Source organism: Crinia signifera, chromosome 4 (assembly GCF_055691185.1).
Source record: "Crinia signifera chromosome 4, ASM5569118v1, whole genome shotgun sequence".
Taxonomy (NCBI): domain Eukaryota; kingdom Metazoa; phylum Chordata; class Amphibia; order Anura; family Myobatrachidae; genus Crinia; species Crinia signifera.
The window spans coordinates 175,058,809-175,081,036 of NC_139220.1; the positions used below are offsets into that span (position 1 = coordinate 175,058,809).

The following is a 22,228-nucleotide window of genomic DNA, read 5'->3' on the forward strand; positions in this document are numbered from 1 at the left end:
TCTCCTAACTGGTCTTCCCAAGAACAGACTCTCACCACTGCAATCAATTTTAAATGCTGCTGCTAGGCTGATCTTCCTTGCAAGACGCTCATCGTCTGCTGATCCGCTCTGCCAGTCCCTCCATTGGTTGCCTGTATATTACCGTATTCAATATACAACACTTCTACTTGCATATAAAGCTATTAACCATACTGCACCAGCATATATCTCTGCACTTATCACAAAATATCTCCCATCTCGACCACTACGCTCTACACAAGATCTGCGTCTCTCTTCTGCACGGATCACTAGCTCCCATTCACTATTACAGGACTTTCATCGAGCTGCTCCCATCCTATGGAATGCCCTTCCACGCACATTAAGACTCTCCACCAGTCTCCAAACTTTCAAGCGTTCCCTGAAAACTCACCTCTTCAGGCAAGCCTATCATATTTAAGTTCTACATGCATAACCCTCCGAGGCACTTATGTATTATATAGCTTCCCTTCTGGACTTGTAACTGCTATGCTATTACTGGTGCCTGTCCTTATGTTTCCCCCTATATCCCTATAGATTGTAAGCTTGCAGCAGGGCCCTCCTACCTCCAAGTCTGTCTGTTCAGTTACCCAGTTTGTCTTATCACTGTCTACTATTGTAAAGCGCAACGGAATCTGCTGCGCTATATAAGAAACTGTAAATAAATAACGCTCATTCACAAAATACTACTCATCTCTGTTTAGATTTTTGGATATATATTTTTATTTGACAGTGTTTTAGAATATCATACAGTAAACAAGATTTATGTAAAAGTTAATTTAACCGTAGTGGTGCGTTTCATAAAAATAGTTGCTCACTTACAGCCTTTTCTGTGACTATTAATACATGGAATTATATTTATAGAGATACAGCTGTACAAGGTAAATTCACAGCTAACACTACATAGAATTAGAATCTGGAGTAGGGTTCAGATGACGTGCTGTTTTCAGACGTTATCAGTTTATAGCTGCATGAAACAATTACTTCATTTGTAATTGCAATATACTCTGCCAAATAGAGTTTATAATGGGGGTTCTGTGGTTTGGATTCCTTTTAGTATCAGCTTGGTCATATACTGTATGGAAAACATGAAACGAATATTGGGCCGTGCACGTACAGTACAGAAGCATTGATTTAGGCATGACTGCCAAATATGATAGCAACAGGCAAGAAGTGGGAAATAAACCTCAGTAAAAATGCTCTGTATTTGTGCTTTAATATCATGGATGGTGTTTTATTTACTAAGCTGCAAATTTAACTTTATCTAGCATCTGGATGCTTACTTTTTTTTTTAAGACACTTACACAGATGGAACATAAAACATTTGATACACCGCTTATTAAAACAGGACTAACTTGAGATGTCAGAGAACAGGGACAGATGGCTAAGTTCTATAAAAAATTGAGAAGCATAGTAGTTAGTAGTGTGAAATGAAATGCACCCTCGTGTCTCCTCAGACAATATGGTAATATAGAATTTCTTTAATATTTAGGTATAATATTTTAATGAAAATATGTTTCTCAATAAACTGCTCTTGATTGCATTAGAAATATAGCAAACCCTTTGAAAGTGCAGATGCGATTTCATAAATCTCCTCCATATGTAGATAATGGATTTCTGACAGTTGTATGGTGGAGTATAAGGCAACAAGGGAAACCTTTTATATTTCTTATTATCAAGTAGTTGCAAATGACAATTTACATTTTTTATACTACTTTTCCTTAAAATCAATGAAGCACTGGGCTTACGGGCGGTAAGGAAGGCAATATCATTATATTACATCTCCGGATCCCCCATGTTGATGTTAGACTGCAGGAAATGGCTGGTTGCATGGATGATACAAGGTGCTAGTATTGCTCACAATGCAGGGTCATGCTATAACTTATGCCTCGCACTGTAAAGTCCACCAATGAAACAAGGCCATACTTCATGATATATATACTGTGATTGGGACATTTTCTGGGGAACACAAATTTGTTTCTGTTCCGATTTAGTTTTCTCCAGAATCTTTCCACCATTTTTTTTCTTCTGGGATCACTATTGACGCTTTGTTATGCAATAATAAGAACTACCATGTACTGTTTATACATGTATGCATAATAACGCCTTTACCTTGGTTTGAAATGTACAGAAATAATGGTTATTCATACAAAAATGGCAATAGAAATGGAGTCACGTCAGTCAGTACACTAACTCTCCAAGTTACCGAGCAGCACACACCTAACTACTTATGCTGCGTGAATCAGGCGGGTTAATGAAGATACTGAACACATTTATGATGTGCAGATTCAAAGCTTCAGAGAAATACTTTAACCCCTGTCTAGATATGTTGATAGGAATATATATACAATACCATCATCGAATTACAAGGCATAATTCGTTTTCTCCTTCATCTTACTCAGTGCAGTTTGATTTAAGGCGATGTTCCAGTTTGTGATTGCTCTATGTTTGTCCTTTTGTTTTGCTACAGACAAGACTGGAGTGGATTCCCATATCCTTCATACAGTGAAAAAATATACTAAAGCTACACTGCACTGTCTGCCTCTGGTGCACTCTCTGCTGTTTTGGTTCTTCCATAGCTGCTAGAGCTCAGAGATAAGACCGATGAGCCCCAGGTACTGTTGTACCATTTACTGTATTTGCTTCTTTATACAGGTTAGACATTGTGCACAGCCTTACAGAAATACAAAATATATGCTCCTGGTCCCAGATGCTGTTGTGTAGGTAAATACAAGTGAAAATTAAAATAAATAAAAAGAAAATCCAAATTAAATTATTTGAGACAGAAGCTAATAAAAATGTTCCAAGTCTACGTGAAACAAGTAAAGGGAACAGTCACATATTCAGTTATCTGCTCATAGCTGAAGTGCCAGATTTCAGGGTGCTAGGTAGCTTGTCCGAGCCGGGAATTTTCCATGGCCCCGGTGAAACCGTTGCTTTCCGAGATGCAGTATTCGGGCGGCGGGTGTTGCTGACATGGAGATGCCCTTCCTTTTGAAACTCACTGCATTTAGCTTCAGCATCTCTCTCATCTTGTTCCATGGCGCTCACTCGAGAGCTGGCCATACTGCTAGTGTACACTTTTGATAGCCCACCGGAATCTGACCTGCTCTGCTCAAGAGCGATCACTGACTTTTTCTCGCTGGTTGCATCCTTGTATTTGTCTTTTGTACAGAAGTTTCCTTCTCTGCTTGCTTCAGTGGACATGGAGATCCGATCTCCGCTATCAATGACTGCAGAGTACCCGCTTTCTCCCACATCACCAACGTTTTTCATGGTCACTTTTCCTGCAGTAATGGACTTGCCACTATCTGATTTTTTCTGTTTGCCGTCTTGAAATTCTTTTTTGAAAATCTCCTCACGCCTTGACCTATCTACTTTCTTCGGACTTGCTGATCTCTCCCTTGACTCTCCCAACCTTTTCTTTTTATGACCATTTGGAGTATGCTCCTTTGGTTTTCCCATATCTTGTTCCCTGTAGATATCCCATGCTGGCTCTGGGTGTATCTGGTGAGTAGGGTCAGAGGGCAAGGCTGAATGTGATGAAGATAATGGTGCAATCATATCATCAAGAGAAACGGCTACTTCCGGCCCTGGGGAGGTGGCAGAGGGCGAACTCCAGGAGTTTGGTTCGTCTGTTATGAAATAAATAATAAACATATATAAGAACATATTTTCAAAATCACTCTAAATGCCTCATAAATTTTCAATTTAGTCATTGTATTCATTAAATACACACAATCATATAAACTCACCTCACATTCACCACTCACATTACATTTGCTAGAATTCAAATTGATGGACAAGGTCCATAATGACCTTTTGAAGGGCCAGATGTATAATGCTTCAAAAAGTGATAAAGTGGAGAGTGAAATATGACAGACAGGAGCTGGTTGTTTATCAAACTCAGCCTATTACATGGAAATCAGGAACTGATTTAAATGGAGAGCAATAAAAAGCCAATGAACTCCTAACTGTCATGTTACAGGCTGGGTTTGTAAAATGACAGGTTGGAGTTGATTGGCTGGTTATTTATTTTTTTGAAGCTTGATAATCTGACCCACAGTGTTTAAATATGTAAAACTAAAAAGATAAATAGTGTAAAATCATAAAAAATTGCATGGTAATATTTTTTATATTAAATACATTTTAGCACAAAAGTACTAAGTAATGCACATCAATAGACTTCTTCCAAACATTTCACAAAGAAAAACAAATGAGTCACAATTGCTTTGCATTAAAGGAGAGAGCATTATAGGCCTTCTCAAATGATTGTACTGCACAGTAATAAGTCCTCCACATGGGGCAGCATGGTCACACAGTATGTATACTGTAGTGCTGCCTCATGGGCCTTACATGAGATGTCAACACCCAAGGAACTACCAACATGGACGTTTCTCTGTATGCTGCGTTTTCCTTCCATAGTCTACACACCCACTTATGGTTTAAGTAAACTGGTCTGTGTGTGTGTAAAGCGTAACCTCTACTGCAAATTATGTAGCTACCAAATTATCACATTGAACAGCACTATATAATAGGCAGGTGTTATATATAAATTATAGTAAGTATTAACAAATACATCAACATTGTAAAAATAAACTGAATCCAAATATCCTACTTTTCAACATAATGATCTATAAAGAACTGTGTGTATAAGTAAAGCACGTAAGGCTTATTCTGTAGGAACTTGTACTTGCCATAAAATGAACATCAAATAGTTCCATATATACCGATAAAAGATCAATGTGCGGGCATATGGTTTAATAAATGTAAATATAAATAATAAAATGTCACACTGACTTTTTATAGTACGTAACTTTTCTTGGTTTAACAACTGTTAAATGATAATAGCGGTTTGTGAGGCTGTAAATAAATGGTACAATTCTGCAGGGAATGTCGTTGTTAAATAAATAATGCAAAATAATAATATTATAGGTTGTAATTCATTTGTTTATGTTTGTGCATTCCCCACTCCTTGCTCTGTAGCCCGTCATCTCACTCTGTAATAAGTCATGACTATTCTAACAGCTGCAAATGTGCAGTATACAGCTAGCGGTACACTCTGATGATAAGAAACTTGGAATCCTTGCAGGTGTGAGCTATGAGTGAGATGTGTTCTGGGTAAAATCCATAAAATTCTGATACAAGCACACCCTAACTATGATTAGTATACCCAGGGGTGGATTTAGCCTTAGTGGGGCCTGGGCCACTTTAGACAGGTGGGCCCCCTCCCACTTGTTATTACTGGCTGCAAACTGCATGGGGGATATATACAACATGAAAAGCCTATGTTTGTACATTACTCTGTTGGAGACCTCACAGGCTCAGTGCTGCCTCACATTAAAAACCCACCTATGATGAGCCTGCTGCTGCTGTTTTCCATGGGCCTCAGAAGCATGTGATGAGCTCCATCAGTCAGAGCTCAGTAATGCACTGCACTCTCAGTCCCAGTAATGCACTGCACTCTTGTGCAGTCAGTATGCCTTAAGCTCCCGATGCTCAGCACTATTTATCATTGTCACAAGCTGCAGCACTTCCCCACTCCCATGCACAAAACCTTTATCTTAAAAATAAATAAATATATATATATATATATATATATATATATATATAAAAATAATTTTAAATAAAAAATACATGCTGAACACAGGGGGCCCTAGATAGAGGGGGCCCAGGGGTACTGACCCCCTGAACCTCTACCCCCTTAATCCAGCCTTGAGTATACCTGCTCTGTTTTAGAAGCTCCTCCAACATGTTAAGATTCAATTATATAGATATTGATATATTTGATAGTTAAAGTGTAATTTGCTATTTCAAAATAACTACCACTAGATCATAGTTTTTGTGATGTTAACCAGAACTATGATCTTCAAATGGAACATGGTTTCAGCCATGTGCCATATCAGTAGAGCAGCAAAGTACTATACTAATTATCTCGGGTTACCACACTGAAAGGAATCCAATCATACGCGCCCAGAGTGGTTTAATAAATCAGCCCTTTCCGGAAGTGGAAAATACCGGATTAATGTGTGTTAACATATATCTTTATGTAAAATGCAGAATGGGTTTCCCTATGCATGTTCTCACAGCTCCAGAAGCTGCAGAGAAAAGCCCTCCTCTGTGCTGGAATAAATCCTGCAGCTGTGGGTAATTAGCTGCAGGGTAAACTGGATTCCCCCCTCCCATGTGTCCCAAATGCATACATAGAAGTTGTCCTAGTAATGTGTTAAAGGACGGTATTGCAATTGAGTTAGGTATATACTAGTTTTCTTAAATGAAAAGCATTTATAATTAGTTAGATTATACATTATGGCTGCAGCTCTTTGCCTTCTAATCGTTTTTTTCAATCAATTTGATTTCTTCATTCAAGTATTCCAAAATTGCATTAATGCAAAAATTATTTAGAACAAACTATACAGTAATACAAAGAATTATTCCCATTTAACGCACAATTAACAAAATATCATCTATGGCTCCAGAAGAAAGGATTTTAATTCTTTGTTGAAATAAGGTTTATTTAAGTGTGCCCAACTGTTACTAATCTGATTGCTTTCATTAAACTGAGAAAACCATTTCATTCTTTGACATCATTCAACACTTTCCTTTCTAAAGCTTCTCTTCTTGGATATACATTAAGTAGATTTTAACTGTACGCATTGTAGAAGAGGGAGGAAGAGCATGAGGAATGGGAGGAAGAGAGGGGGGGGGGGGGATGGGAGAATGGAGAAAGAATGATGGAGAGGGGAGGTAGAGACTAATAGAGAGCCAGGAGGAAGAAAGTTGCAAAGAAGAGGGGGAGAGAGATGTAAGAGAGAAAAACAAGAGAGAGAATAGGAAGGGGGAAGTCTGCTTATACTAGTGTGTGTGAGAAAATGAAAGGACTGCACTTTCTGTATGTACATCCTGATTACACACACACACAAATAGAATGCGGTAGACTTCACAGGGATGTGTGTTATGTTGAAGTTTGTTTTACTGCATAATTGCAATTATATTGGCCGATATCACAATTATTTGTAAATAAAACCTTAAGTAATTTAAGGAGGATACAGAAAGAATGTCTCTGTATGGTGCACCAAAGAGATTTAGATAAATATATATTCATATTCATATATTTATTAAAAAAGTTGTGAAATAAAAGACACAAAACACAAAGTATAAAGACATGTGAGTTAAAAAAAAAAAAAAAATGATATCTCTATCCTCACAGAGTGGGGCCCCAATGTTGTGTGTACCTTTAATAAATTTTGTTGCGATCAGGTAGTGGTGTGGTGTGTGTTAAGCTGGTCCTGACGAAGCTCCTTAATGAAGCGTACGCCGACTATACACATTGTGTGTGTGCCCCATGTCCCCTTTCCCCCACTGAATGCATTTTGATCTGTCTAGTTGTAGTGGTGCGTAGTAGCAGTTTCTCATACTCAGAGTCCATCTGGTCAGAGGCGCGGTGTATGACGTCCATCACCGCAACTCCTGACTAACCGGCTATCAGGCAGAGTAGTGGTGTTACCATGCTGCACACCGTGATCTCTCCCCCCACTGGTAAGTGAATCCCAGCTTTAACCTGCACCCGTGCCTGCCCTCCAGCCAGTATACTGGTGATAAGGCTTCATTCTGCGCCGAGTGTCAACCCGTGACGGGACAGGTGCAAGGCTCATTAGCCACCAGCCTGTCCGTCTTACATTTTCAGCATGGACGTGTCACTGCCTATATATTGTGCTGTATAGCAGAAACAACCATTTGTGGGTATACAGCCTGATTTATTTTTTCTTGAGCCTGACATATAGGGTCACAGGGTGGTCCCAGCCTGACTCCCCTATAAAGGGCATAGAGCATCATAAACTTGATTGTGCTCACGGGTAACATATCCCTAGCACCTATACCAGCAGTTGATTAGGAACATTTACCAATATAAATTGGTTATAATCACTGTGGTAAATATACTAAAAACCAATATGGTGACTATAGTGGCATAAGGACTAACCCTAACAATAAAACATCTAATAACATCTTAAATACACTCAAGTGAAAAACACACTACTACCTGATCGCAACAACATGTATTAAAGTTACAGACAACATTGGGGCCCCACTCTGTGAGGATAGAGACATCTTTTTTTAAAAAACTCACGTCCGTGTCTTTACACTTTATGTATTGTGACTTTTATTTAGCAACTTTAAAAAAAAAATATGAATAAAAGTTATATTTTATCTAAATCTCTTTGGTGCACCACACAGAGACATTCTTTCTGTATCCTCCTTAAATTGTGTCCATTTAATGTCCAGTGGTAGCACATCCCTCTGGTTACCTTAATATCAAGCACCAAATATATTGTGAGGAGGCCCAACTAAAATCATATACACAGAATATTTTCCAGTGCGACTGGCCTCCTCTTTTGTCCGTGTTCTTCAAAACCCTAAGTAATGTGCAGTGCTGTCAAGGTTTCTTTTTTTTTTTGACAACTCTTATTTGACACAAGTTTAATATATCTTGAATGACACGTACTGTACAAAGGAACTCTCGCCAACCTGTCCTTTCCCACAGTAAAATAAAAGATAAGGTAAATATGGTGCACAGGAGGGGTTCAGAGCCAGAGTACCCAGATACACCCAAACCCCATGCCCCCATTATAAGCTGTACACAAAAGGCAACATTACACAATATACTGTGTTTGTGATACAAAAATACTGTCCAGGCTGCTGTGCTCCTATGAGAGTTTGTACTCTTACTTTCCATTACTGTCTATCTCATGATCTTGAAAAAAAAACCAATACAGTATGTGAAGAGAAGAATAAACTATATATTGCAGGCTCTTATATGGACATCAATTCAAATGTATACAGTATATACTGTAGGCTCATTTCAATTTATGAGAATACTGTATCTGTCCTTAACAAAACAGGAACAGGGTCATACAGGGGCGGATTGGGGATTAATTTAAAACCAGCCTGGGAAAAATCTTGAAGCAGCCCTAATGGGGGCGGTCTCTCCAAAATCCATATGCTTACCTCCCAACATTGTCCGTATCTAAAAAGGGACCTGTTGCGTGCCCACTTTGTTTTAGGGTGTGGCCTAGCGATATGGGGACATGGGCTATTTCAGCGAGGCCATGGCCCATTTTTGCGTCTGTGGGGGCATGGCTAGCAGCTTTCTAAACTGCTGGCTATGTCCCCAGCTCCTCAGGCTGCAGAATAGATGCTGGGGAGGAGGAGGGAAGAAGATGATGAAGGAAACGGGGTGGGAGGAAGGACAAAGGGGGCGGAGGAAGCAGGATGGGAGGCGGTAAGAAGGTGGTTGAGGAAACAGGGTGGGAGGGGGATACAGGGTGGCGGAGGACTTAGTGGAGGAGATGGGAGCGTGAACATACTGAGCTTTTAAAATTAAATCCTATTTACCTGCTGCTTGGCTCAAGTGAGTCCAGCTGTGGCAGGAAAGGGATACCCCACAAAGGCGGCAGGGAAGGGACTGGGGAGTACCCCACCTGGGCACCCAGCGGCGTCAGGGAAGAGGCACAGTCCCTCCCCACTTGTGCGCCCAGCATAGTGGTTTAGGATAGAAGCAGCGCAAGTAGCAGCTCACCGGCCCACTTAGACCACTGTATATTTTATTTATATATATACCTGTACTGTATATACACACATACATCTATATACAGGTTGAGTATCCCGTATCCGAGTATCCGTTATCCGAATTATTCCGAAAACCATACATTCCAGAAAGTGAAAAAAAATATTTTTTTGCTAAAAACTCACTGGGGACATTTGTAACAGCACTACTGGGGACATGATATGTAACTGCCACTATATATGTGCAAGAAAATGATTGCTTGGCATTCAAATTCAATATCTGAGATAGTACACAAATTTTGTTTCATGTTTTGAAACCTTGTTTTTTGAACAAATAAAATATATTTGTGTGTATTTTATGTGGTAATAACATATATTTGTGTGTATTTTATGTGTTTATACAGCATAAATGCAAGATACTTCAAAATACATAATTGAAATATTAAAATATTCCGAAATACGGAATAATCCGTTATCCAAAATTCTCCTGGTCCCGAGCATTTTGGATACGGGATACTCAACCTGTATCTATATATATATATATATATATATATATATATATATATATATATATATATATGTATATATATATATATATATATATATATATATATATATAAGCAAATTTCCCAAATGAATGGAGAATAAGAGGCGGCACTCTCAGAACAACGTGGCAACAAAAGTGTATTCACAGCATATTAAAATTAGTGCAGAAACGCAGCCTGTGTCAACAGTTTCGGAGCCATCCGCTCCTTCCTCAGGACAGCTGGTGCATTCATTTGGGAAATTTGCTTATATATATCTTCTTTGTGGAAGGCACCTCCCCTGTGCTCCTTTTGTCCAAGTGCCGGTCCCCACCGCCCTGTGTATTTTTAAAGGCTGCAACGTCAACTGAGTAATGGCTATGCATTGTCTTTCTTAATTTAAGTCCCTAGTACCATGGTTCACTGATCCATATCTAACAGTCCAGCATCGCCGGATGCTTCCGATGGCACAGGGCCAATCAATGATTTCAGAGCTGAGTGCCAGCTGCCCGCTACTTATATACATATATATATATATATATATATATATATATATATATATATATATATATAGACAACAACAGACCGGCACAATTTCCACTGCTTACAAGCTTTCGATCAATGCTGGGTGCCCTCACTGGATCAATTCGTATTACATGGGAGGAGGCACGGCACTCACAGTCCAAAAAACGGCAACTAGACAGGTTAGCTAGCTGCAACTGATTCTGAATCATACACTGGGTTCTGAGTCAGAAGCAAGTGGATTTAAGGATGGCTCATGCAGACCCAAGCATACTGTACTTGTGCCATAAAAAGAAAGCAGCAACAGTGCATGCACGGATTAATCATATGCAAGTAGATATCTCATGAATAGGGAATTTATGCTGCAACCATTCGGATACACTAAACTGTTCAGTATAATCAGAGTATTGTGGGCATATAAACCTACTTCAGAAGAGTGCAAAGAGAGATACAATGGAAATGTCATACCCACCTCAGACTGAACACATGTCCAGATACTATTGATTACAAGCTACGGCTTGCAGTTGGAAAATGGTGGGCAGGGTGTCTTTACACATGCAGTCATATAGATGTTCGGTATACAAGGATGGTTTCTCACATTAGCATAAGCAAGTAAGTCAGCCGTACATAAATGCGACTGAATATGCACCCATCTCAATATCAGCCCCATTATGCGAATGCAAATTTGGGAGCTATCTACAAATGCATATAAAATACAAACAGAATTTTGATATGAGCACACACACATGTGCTACAGCATAAGTATATAGTTAATCCACTCCATCCTTCTGCAAGCAGGCCTCAGGATGTGGCAGCACCCATTGCATTAAATAGAAGCAATACTGTAGGTTGACAGGAGAAGTCTAAAAGCCTTGTAACGTTATCAGGTCCTGATTCTGGTAATATAAGGGGTGAGGTTGTCTGGTTATGTAATTGCAGAAGGTTTCCCAAAGCTCAAGGATACCACTGGTCCCCTTCATCATCTTTCCGCTGAACTAGAAAACATTTTGGTGCATATTATACACAATTATATAACTTGAATTCCACCATGTAATACAGATATATAGAAAGGGTGCTACTCTTACTATATATCTGTATACATTGCTTCTCTTTCCAGGCAGATAACAACTGTTCAAGTGTACGCTGCCCCTGCTCTGCGCTATTGATTTTATGCTTTGGTTTATATTGATTTCCACCATGTCTGATGCTGATTTAATGCTGAAGACTCAAAAAATAGACAAGTATCTGGCTTCAATACATTTCCTATCATTGCTAGAAGAGGCAGTGACTTCTTGGAGGCCCCTAATTAATTTTATGAATCTTTTCCTTGGTCACATCAGTCACTAGAGGATCATGTAACAATTATACAGAAATGATACCCCACGCTCTATTCTACTTTTGCTGAATATCAACTTAAAGTTGTTGACAAAAATAATAGCCACCCACCCCCAAACATTTAAAAATGGTATTATCCATCAAGATCAGGTAGGGTTTGTCCCAAGAAAACACTACCAAAATCATTAATCTTATTCACCGATCCTCCAAATTATCCACTCCTATGATACTTGGATGCTGAGAAAGCATTTGATAGGTTGGATTGAATGTTTGGGTCTAGGCCCAAGCACTGCATTGCCCTGGACATAATCTGCCTCTCCAAAATAGTATACCTTTATCAAAATCCAAATGCTAGGGTCAGGGTGAACAGGATGCTCTCCATCCTTCTCTAGAGCTAATGGTACACAGCAGGGTTATTTCTCTTCCCCCTCTAGTATTAGGATGAGCCCCAATATTAATGGAATCTAGGCCATGTCTTTTGTACATAAATTTGCACTCTATGCAGATGATTTTAAAGCCATCATCACAAATCCCACTGTATCTCTTCCTTCTCTTTGTTCTGAATTCCAATGGTTCATTGTATTATCCAATTTTAATTTATTGCTCTGAATATTAATGCATTTTTGGCATTAGTCATGGGACTGCAAAGAGATTTACCTTTTGTTTGGCATCCCTCTCATTAAATACTTGGATGTGCTCCTCACATGTTCTAACTCTGACTTGGTTGGCACTATGGACAGACACCAGTGTCTTCCCTCCATATCAAACATTAATAGTACCCTAGTCACCATTATACCATACAATGCCAATGGTTGTGTTACGCCTCATTGTATTACCCGAAGTTCACAATATGCCACATTGTAGTGCTTTCAGTACACATTATGCCACACATCGCCTCTAATCTTGGAGTTCAGTTCCCACTTCTCAGATTCATAAAGGCTGAAAACATTTAAAGAACCGGGTAGACAACTATATGTGTTGGACCAGGGCAGGGGGGACCATTATCCTGTCTCGGGACCTACAGTACAAGTTTTTAACAATATGTCCAATACAGACAATACATCTGAAAAAGTTAAGTAATGAAGGAAGTGATCCCAAAATGGTGTACTCTGGACTTTAAAAGTTATACATTTAAATTATTCTCTGTGTACATTTATTGCTGAGAACAAAAGTGGGCACAAACCCCCTTATTCAGATCTGATCACAGTACAAATTTGTTCTCAAAATGGGCAAAACCATGTGCACTGCAGGTGGGGCAGATATAACATGTGCAGAGAGAGTTAGATTTGTGTGAGTTATTTTGTTTCTGTGCAGGGTAAATACCGGCTGCATTATTTTTACACTGCATTTTAGATTTCAGTTTCAGCACACCCCACCCAAATTGAACTCTCTCTGCACTTGTTACATCTGCCCCACCTGCAGTGCACATGGTTTTGCCCATTTTGGGGACAAATTTGTACTGCGACCAGATCTGAATAATATAATATGGAGAAATAATCTGGATTTGTGCACAGTAAAATGCATTACAATGTCGTTGGAACTAGCCATCAGCTACATGCAATTATATCACTATTTTCTTGCTACATAGTGCCATAGCAATTTCTAGCGTGCTCTTTTCAAAAATGTCAGTGAAAAAAATGGTACCACTAGAAACAGCCTATACCTGCCTGTCGCTTTTACATTTTCCAGGTACAGTATATCATAATCACTCTTGTCCAATCAAATTTTAATCTAATATTTTCAAAAGACTTCAAATACAACAAGAAAAATGTCCATATGTAAAAAAAACACCAGATGTTTAGCGTAGAGTCCCACATTTTCGAAAATGTTTTAAGCAATAAAAACCATTTCCCAATACTGCATAGTGCTAGTAAGTGACATAAGGGCAGATGACTTCTGTGCCGTCATTTCTATAGATGGGCACCAGCTTCCAATGGTAGGAGTAGGACCTTATGGTGTCAAAGTAGTATAGTGCTTATATAATTGTGGCCATTCAGGTGCCTACTGAATGATTCAAAGAGATCTTTCTAATCATATATACATCTCTGTAAGCAACATGGATTTCTCATTTTCTTATTCAAATAAAAATGATTGACTCTAATTTATATTTTTACTAGGTAATTACTATTCTTGTAAACTAATTATGTTATTATTTATTAAACTATAATACATTAACATTATATGTAAAATGACACACACTAAGTTGTAAATTTACTAAGGTGGGAGTTCTTTTGAAAATGGGATGTTGCCCATAGCAACCAGATTCTACTTCTTATTTATTAAGCACCTTCTAGAAGATAATAGATGATAGCTGATTGGTTGCTATGGCCAACATCCCATCTTCAATAGAACTCCCATCTTAGTAAATGTCCTGAATCAGCTCACATCTACAATCCATCTCTGCACGTATCTTCAAAGCCAAATCGCAGACGCTAGCAGTTTCATTTGCACAATTCCATTAGATGAAAACTAAAGGAAAATGCATGTGAAATGGAACAGGTCTCACCTATATCTGTCACATGACATCAGATTGTCTCCTCAGACTTTTCTCTCATGTACTAATAGAATCAACCATTTCAGAGAGGGGAAACAATTCTTTATATGGAACTTGATCTTTGTGACAATGGACATCAGTCTCAGAAGTTGAGGGAACTTGGAAGTTGAGGGAACTTGGAATCCCAAGGAATCAGTAGCAGTCCTAGAATCAAGGGGGGTATTTCTAGCTCTGACACATCCCCTCGCATGCCGTCGCTGCAGGAGAAGCCATTCCATAGTCCCCGACCATCAAATAATCTCTCCTGGCTTCGCAACAAAAAGTCAGTGGAGACTGACTTTTATTTGCGGCCGCTGGGACAAAGACAGGGCAGGCGGCTGACTTCATATGTCATCAGCCACATGCCCCGGCACATTTCGTCCCCCCCTCATAGACATTGGAATGTCCAGCTGAGTTTAAAGAGGGCTAATATTCATCTGCTAAGTCTATGGCAGCCTATATTTCTTGGTGGTGTGAGTACTGTATGTGCTTTCTCGTGTCTTCTATCCAATTAACAAGATTCCTTTCTATTCAGGATGGATTGGAAGTCTGTGTATGCTTGGGATCTTTGGAGGTTCAATCTGGGGCTGGGTTTTTTCAGCACTGAATGGTGTCTTGCCTGTTGTTTCCATACATTTTACTGTTAGGGACAGTATACAAAAGGAAAGTAAAAATACTGTCCTGTTACCTTTTTCTCCCCCCCCCCCCCAGAAAATAGCTGAATACTATAGACAGCAACCACATAAAGGGGATGGATCCTTACTGTAGTTCTGATCTGTAAAGTGCCAGGGTCCTTGCATTATTGATCCCATGGAAACAGAATTTTTTTTTGGGGTGAGTACAAAAATCCATGTTTAAAAAAAAAAATAAAAAAAAAAAATATATATATATATATATATATATATATATATATATATATATATTCATATCCAGTTCTGATCATCAATTCTCACTCTTTTGGCTTTACATGTTGTTCATTGAGAAGTTTTTAAATTGCAAAAAGTATGGTATGGTATAATCAGTTACAGTAATTCATCTCATTAAGTGTATTTCAGTACTCCTAGGCCCCCCGAGACAGGACAAGGCCTGATGTGCTTAGATGCACCAGATCTGCATAAAATGTCTCAGGAAAGTACGTGATTAAGTGACTCTGTAATAGAGCTGTAGTGGAATATCAGGTTAACTCGGGGAATGATATTTTATCTTTATGGTTCATTATATTCAGTTTTGGGGTTTATATGGTTTTTAAATATGATTTAAATATAATAGACCATATACTGAGACTAGTACCATTACTACGGTTGTGTGAGCAATTTTAGTGGCACAGGAGACAGGGTCCCCTGCGCCACTATGGTTGTGTGAGCAATTTTAGTGTTACAGGGAACAGGGTCCCTTGGCAGTGGTTTTGACTTGCAGGGTGTCTGGAATGGTACCCTGCAGCCAGTAGCTTCGGCAGAGTTGTATGGTCCGAGTAGGCACCTAGCAGGCTGTGGAGATGTCCGCAGCACCTTTAGAATGTAACATACCAGACGGCAGTTGCATTGTACTGTTTCTTAATAAAGGAATCCTTTTGACAATATCAATTAAAAAACTATACAAATATATAGCATATCACAACATTGTATTGTGTTGTTAACGTGTTTAAGGAGGGAGATTTTGTAATGGGAAACAGGGATGTTTAATTAGGATAACAACGAGAATCAGGCCCCGGGACACTAGATACCCAGTAAATTCTTTGGCCAGGACTACCCCATTCTGACAAAAAAGTTTTATCAGGAAACAATCCATCCAGATATGAATCATGGCTCTTTTTGTCACCTCCAGCAGAGAGGGAACACCTTTGGGAAAAATTTGTGGAGTTTTTGGGCATCAATACCATCTAGATAACACTTTATAACAAGTCTCCAACACCTCTAAGCTGGAGGAACTTTTTTCCAGTTGACCTTTATACCACTATGGATCCCATTCTTCTACAAATTTGGGATCTGAGGGGAATAGGGTACTTGTGGATTATCACGGCACCCAATTTGACTACGTACGCCGGCGTAGAGATCGCATTGCATGCAATGCGATGGTACGTGTTAAATTTCACGGCACCCCTGTCCGTGGATCGCATTGCATTGCATGCGATTTTATCGCGTGTGATGCCATGCAATGCTATTTAGCACACCCCCGCTATCCACGTCACCCCGCAGCATCACCCCGAGGGCATGCGTAACGCATCCTCCCGGCCTTTTCAAAACCCATTATCCACGATGGCATGCGTAACGCATCATTCCGGCCTTTTCAAACCCCCACTATCCACGATGGCATGGAGTTGATTATATAAAGTGTGGTGAGCGTAGCGAGCCTCCGAGCCCAAACCATGGCGAGCGCAGCGAGGGGCCGCGGAAAACGAGCCCAAAGTGTGGTGAGCCCCGCGAGGGGACGCAGAATACAGGTCATGTAAGCTGCGTCCGCTTGCCACGCTTCGGGCTCGCGACCACACATCTCTAATGTAGGGCCAACTGTTGGATGAAGTGGCAGCACTAATTTAGAACACATGGGAGCGCGATCAAGCAGAGATCAGTGGAATCAGATTCAAGCTCCACCCACTGCTGTCCACTGGAGTAGCGGATCCAGCTCAAAATCCTATTTAGTATAATATCATGGTAGTAAGTAGAGATCATGGGTACCTGTTTACATAGGACTACCTTTCTTTTTTAATCCAGGCTATCTGACCCCCCATATAAAATTACAGTGTAGAGTGTGTATCTTGGACTGCATGGGGAAAGCCCTATAGGTGTTGCTCTTAAGAGATATAGGAGCCTAGGTCAGATATACATTTTTAGGTACTTGTTTCCTAGCACGGCCACAACGATTTAGATCGTTGTGGTCGTAAGATAAAAAATCGGATCGATCGCATCGCATGCGATTTGGTCGCATGCGATGCGACCGATCCGACCGACCGATTTTTCACCCGATTTTTTTTTTTTCACCTGATTATTTTCAATTGCCCCCCCAAATGTTACTAAGTGGGCTAGACCCCACGATAGACGTCAACCCGAAGCGTGGCGAGCGCAGCGAGCCCGCGAGGGGCGGCGGTGCGCGTCCTCCGACCTTTTCATTCCCCTACTATCCACTAGGGCGTGGAGTGAGAATAGAATAGTGTGGCGAGCGCAGCAAGCCACCGAGCTCGAAGCGTGGCGAGCGCAGCGAGCCCCGCGAGGGGACGCGTATAACTTCACAGGTATACGCGTCCCCTCGCGGGGCTCGCTGCTCTCGCCACGCTTCGGGCTCGGTGGCTCGCTGCGCTCGCCACACTATTCTATTCTCACTCCACGCCCTAGTGGATAGTAGGGGAATGAAAAGGTCGGAGGACGCGCACCGCCGCCCCTCGCGGGCTCGCTGCGCTCGCCACGCTTCGGGTTGACGTCTATCGTGGGGTCATGGCGGGCACATAAAAAATGTGAAATGGGTCATATTGGCCCATTTCACCTTTTTTATCATTTTTCCCTATGTGAGATGGACTTAATCAAGTCCATCTCATCTTGTGCCATTATAATGGCACAAGACCGACGCGATCCTCCCGATTTCAATGTTAAAAGATTTTTTAACATTGAAGTCTATGGAAAAATCGGGTCAATCGGTCGGTCGCATCGCGGCCGATTTTAATTGGTCGCGACCGACCGATTGACCCGATTTCTGTCATTCAAAGGGAAAAAATTGTAAAAAATCGGCCACATCGTGAGGATCGTGTCCCTTAATTAAGAGCCACGATCACTCACGATTGTGGCCGTTCTAGGAAACAAGTACCCATTTTTACAATGTTCATTCTTCCTAGTCAGGAGAAATATTGCGAGAGCCATTGATCTAAGTCCTTACGGAGAGTTTGTAACATAGGAATATGGTTGAGTGAAAAAAAATTGCTGAAACATCTAGGAAGTATATCAAGATTTTAAGTAGGACAGCTGCCATTGAAAAAGAAAAGGGGCAGGAAGGGTAGAAACCATTCCCCCTGGGGAGGTGACATTGAGAGCGACCAATCTACCATCATTTATTTTTAAAATTTAAGAGATTAACAAAGAACTGACATTCCTGGAGTGAGCTAGAGAAAGAAATAACATGGTTTGTAACCAGTGCCATGAACATCATCTGCAAAGAGGGCAAGGCGATAGTCCTGCAAACTTATTGTTTGATTAGCTCTCGCCAGTGCCTCCATACAGAGAACAAAGATCAGTGGTGACAAGGCCCTGGAGAGTGCCATTTGCAATAGTTACTGAGTCTGACAGGATCACATTGATCCTGATCCTAGCAGAAGGAGATCTATACAATGCCAGGATTTTATTTAAAAAAGCTTCCCCCAGACCCAAGTGCTCCATCACCACTGTCATATTAATAATAATGCATTTTTGCTCAGTGCTTTCTCCAGACTGTTCAGCAGGAGAACAGTGAGAAAACTGTCCCAGGAGAGAGCGTGTAGCAGTCTGAATACTTAACTTGGAAGTCACGTAGAGCTGTTACAAATCCTTAACTCAACAGTTGGCTTCATCCTCTCCTTTTCTGAAGGAGAGGTGTTAAGATGTGTTTTTTTCTGGTTATAGATATCAGTGTAATAAGCTGCATCACTGCCCTGACCATGTTAAAGGAGTTTTTTTGTTACGTGAGCGCTTACTATATTGGAGTTGTGTATATTTCCATTGTTTTGTGAATATAATGAAAGGTCACCCTGTCTCTCACAACACAAACACTGAAGCAGCACTGACAACTCTAACATTATCAGAAGTCTGCCTGGTTCCAGCTCTTGCATATTTAATATGCAGTACAGATGTGTTTGTAAAATACATTTTAATACGCAATTTTGTCCTTGAATAGTTTTTACCCAAAGCTATGAACAGTCGGGACATTTGGGATCTCAAATTCAACCTGTCCAATTTTATGATGTAATATAATTTTCTCCCATTATATCAGTCTGTTTTCCACACCAGAAGTTTTAGAAATGAAGTTGGTATTACTGAAAATTAATTTAGCTGGCAATATTCACTGACCGAGTGATTGCTGCCAGCATAATATGCTTAATAATACTTAAAAAGGACAAAATACTGTGACTATTTTACAATAATTTCATTGATTGTCCTATGCTGGTAATTTCTGAAGACAAAAACATATATATATAGTGAGATAGGGGTCTGTATAGTGAGACATGAGGCTCATAGAATTTTTATTTAGCAGGCAAAGGGCTCGGTTAGCAAAGCAAAAAAAAAGCACACAACTGGGCTAAACCATGTTGCACTGCAGGTGGGACTGTTGTGCAGGTGCAGAGATGTTGAGATTCGGGTAGATTGTAATTAAGGTTTCAGTTGGAACACATCCCAACCCAAATCTAAATCTCTCTGCACATGATTTGTTTTTTTTTTGCTTTGTTAACCAATCTGAATCAGGCCCATTGTTCTATATGTAGGTATGTAATATACTGTACAAGGCATAATGACTCTTGACAATTGGCTGAATATGATGGCCAGAGTAATACAGTACCCGGCATACACTGATAATTAACTTCTCATTAGGCTGTATATGGTGGCTATTTAATTACTTTATGTAATTAAATAGTGGCATAGGTAGTTCCATATGTACAATAATTACATCATAATAATTTGACAGTTGTGTATAAAATATATTATTTGTTACATTAATGTAGGCCGTTTCCCACCATGGCCCTAACTGTGCGGAGTTGTATATTGTCCCCGTGTTTGCGTGGGTTTCATCCGGGTACTCCGGTTTCCTCCCACAATCCAAAAATATACCGGTAGGTTAATTGGCTCCCAACAAAATTAACCCTAGAATGACTGTGTGCATGTGGTCGGTAATATAGATTGCAAGCTCTACTAGTGCAGGGACTTATGTGAATGATCAAATATTCTCTGTAAAGCCCCGATGAATATGTGTGCGCTATATAAATAACTGGTAATAAATAAATATGTCTGCAAGGCCAAATTTGTTAATACATACAAAAAGAAATATAGGTACTCTTTACTTAGTTGGGCGCCCGTCGCGGTCATCGCGGGTACATTTATGTCTGGCCGCGACGCGACCGACGCGATGCCCGCGATTTCCCATTGAAACCCATGTTAAACTTGGAAATCGTGTCGGTCGCGTCGCGGCCGGCCATAAATGTACCCGCGATGCCCGCGACGCGATGCTCCCGATTTACCATAGGAATCAATGTTAAAAGGCGCGATGGACCCGATTTTACTGTTAAATGGCTCAATGGACCCGATTTGGCCATAGGAATCAATGTTAAATGGGCCACAGAGCCCATTAACCCTTAAATGTCCCCCCAAATTTTTAACGCCACCCCACGATCCACGCCAACCCGAAGCGTGGCGAGCGCAGCGAGCCCGCGAGGGGCGGCGGTACGCGTCCTCCGACCTTTTCATGCCCTACTATCCACTAGGGCGTGGAGTGAGAATATAATAGTGTGGCGAGCGCAGCGAGCCACCGAGCCCGAAGCGTGGCGAGCGCAGCGAGCCCCGCGAGGGGACGCGGATACCTTCACAGGTAGACGCGTCCCCTCGCGGGCTTCACAGGTGTCCGTGGCGACGCCAACACCTGTGAAGCCCGCGAGGGGACGCGTCTACCTGTGAAGGTATCCGCGTCCCCTCGCGGGGCTCGCCACGCTTCGGGCTCGGTGGCTCGCTGCGCTCGCCACACTATTCTATTCTCACTCCACGCCCTAGTGGATAGTAGGGCATGAAAAGGTCGGAGGACGCGTACCGCCGCCCCTCGCGGGCTCGCTGCGCTCGCCACGCTTCGGGTTGGTGTGGATCGTGGGGTGGCGTTAAAAATTGGGGGGGACATTTAAGGGTTAATTGTGCCTATTTGGGCTCTGTGGCCCATTTAACATTGATTCCTATGGCCAAATCGGGTCCATTGAGGCATTAAACAGTAAAATCGCGGTCAATCAGCCTTTTTAACATTGTTCCCTATGGGAAAATCGCGGTCATCGCGGGCATCCCGATTTACCCGCGATGCCCGCGATTTTTACCCCCGACGCCCGCGATTTCAATCGCTGGCGCCCATCTAAGTAAAGAGTACCGAAATATAAAATATTTTAGTAAAAGACAAAGACCCCCACCCCCACCAACCTAAAATCTTGATTGTTATTGTGCTGAATGTAACAATTTTGTAAACGATACATGAAATATCTTCAGTTTACATAACTGGTGTAAGTATCCCTCTCAGAACCACATTATTTTATTCCAGAAATGTTTAATCCTACATCCTTCCGTACACATTAACTAACATTTGTTTTAAGGGTCTTTTGTGTATTGCATAACGTGATACTTCTGACACTAATGTGTTTGCACTAATAAGAAGTTATTGAAACAGCCAATCATGCTGCCCAATCTTTCTTTTATCCTAAAAAAGCACAATACTACCTTCCAACGTGCCCACCTTTACTTACCATTTACCACAGGTATGCAAATGTACTATACTGATGGCTCAGAAATAGCGCTGTGCTTTTACACATGCATCAGAAACATTTGTTGCTGCCCTTAAGGAGCTCCCTGTGTTAGCAGAAAAACACATACAGTAAACTTACCAATTGAACAAATCTTCTGAAAGCTGAGATCAATAAAAAAAGCTTGGAAGCCTGCATATGGCAAAGAGGACAATCAATAATAGAAGCCATTGAAAGAGAGTTGGGTGACATAATGGAGACAGACTTAATAGGCTGATGATTTACAGTCTTTGT

The 22,228-nt window shown here is 40.8% G+C and overlaps 1 protein-coding gene across 9 annotated transcripts in view; it reads right to left on the reverse strand.

The window, feature by feature from the left end:
* Window positions 1–714: 714 nt before the first annotated feature.
* The window catches only part of MAGI2 (membrane associated guanylate kinase, WW and PDZ domain containing 2), an 838,547-nt gene continuing 817,033 nt past the window's right edge, over window positions 715–22,228 (reverse strand). For 5 of the 9 annotated variants that reach the window (XM_083183055.1, XM_083183056.1, XM_083183054.1 and 2 more), the window contains one exon: window positions 715–3,650. In XM_083183055.1, the coding sequence (XP_083039181.1) occupies window positions 2,863–3,650 (788 nt within the window). In that variant the 3' untranslated portion in view covers window positions 715–2,862. Of the gene's footprint in view, window positions 3,651–22,075; window positions 22,127–22,228 lie in introns of all 9 variants that reach the window. The other 4 variants (XM_083183060.1, XM_083183059.1, XM_083183061.1 and 1 more) reach the window with 3 other exon arrangements.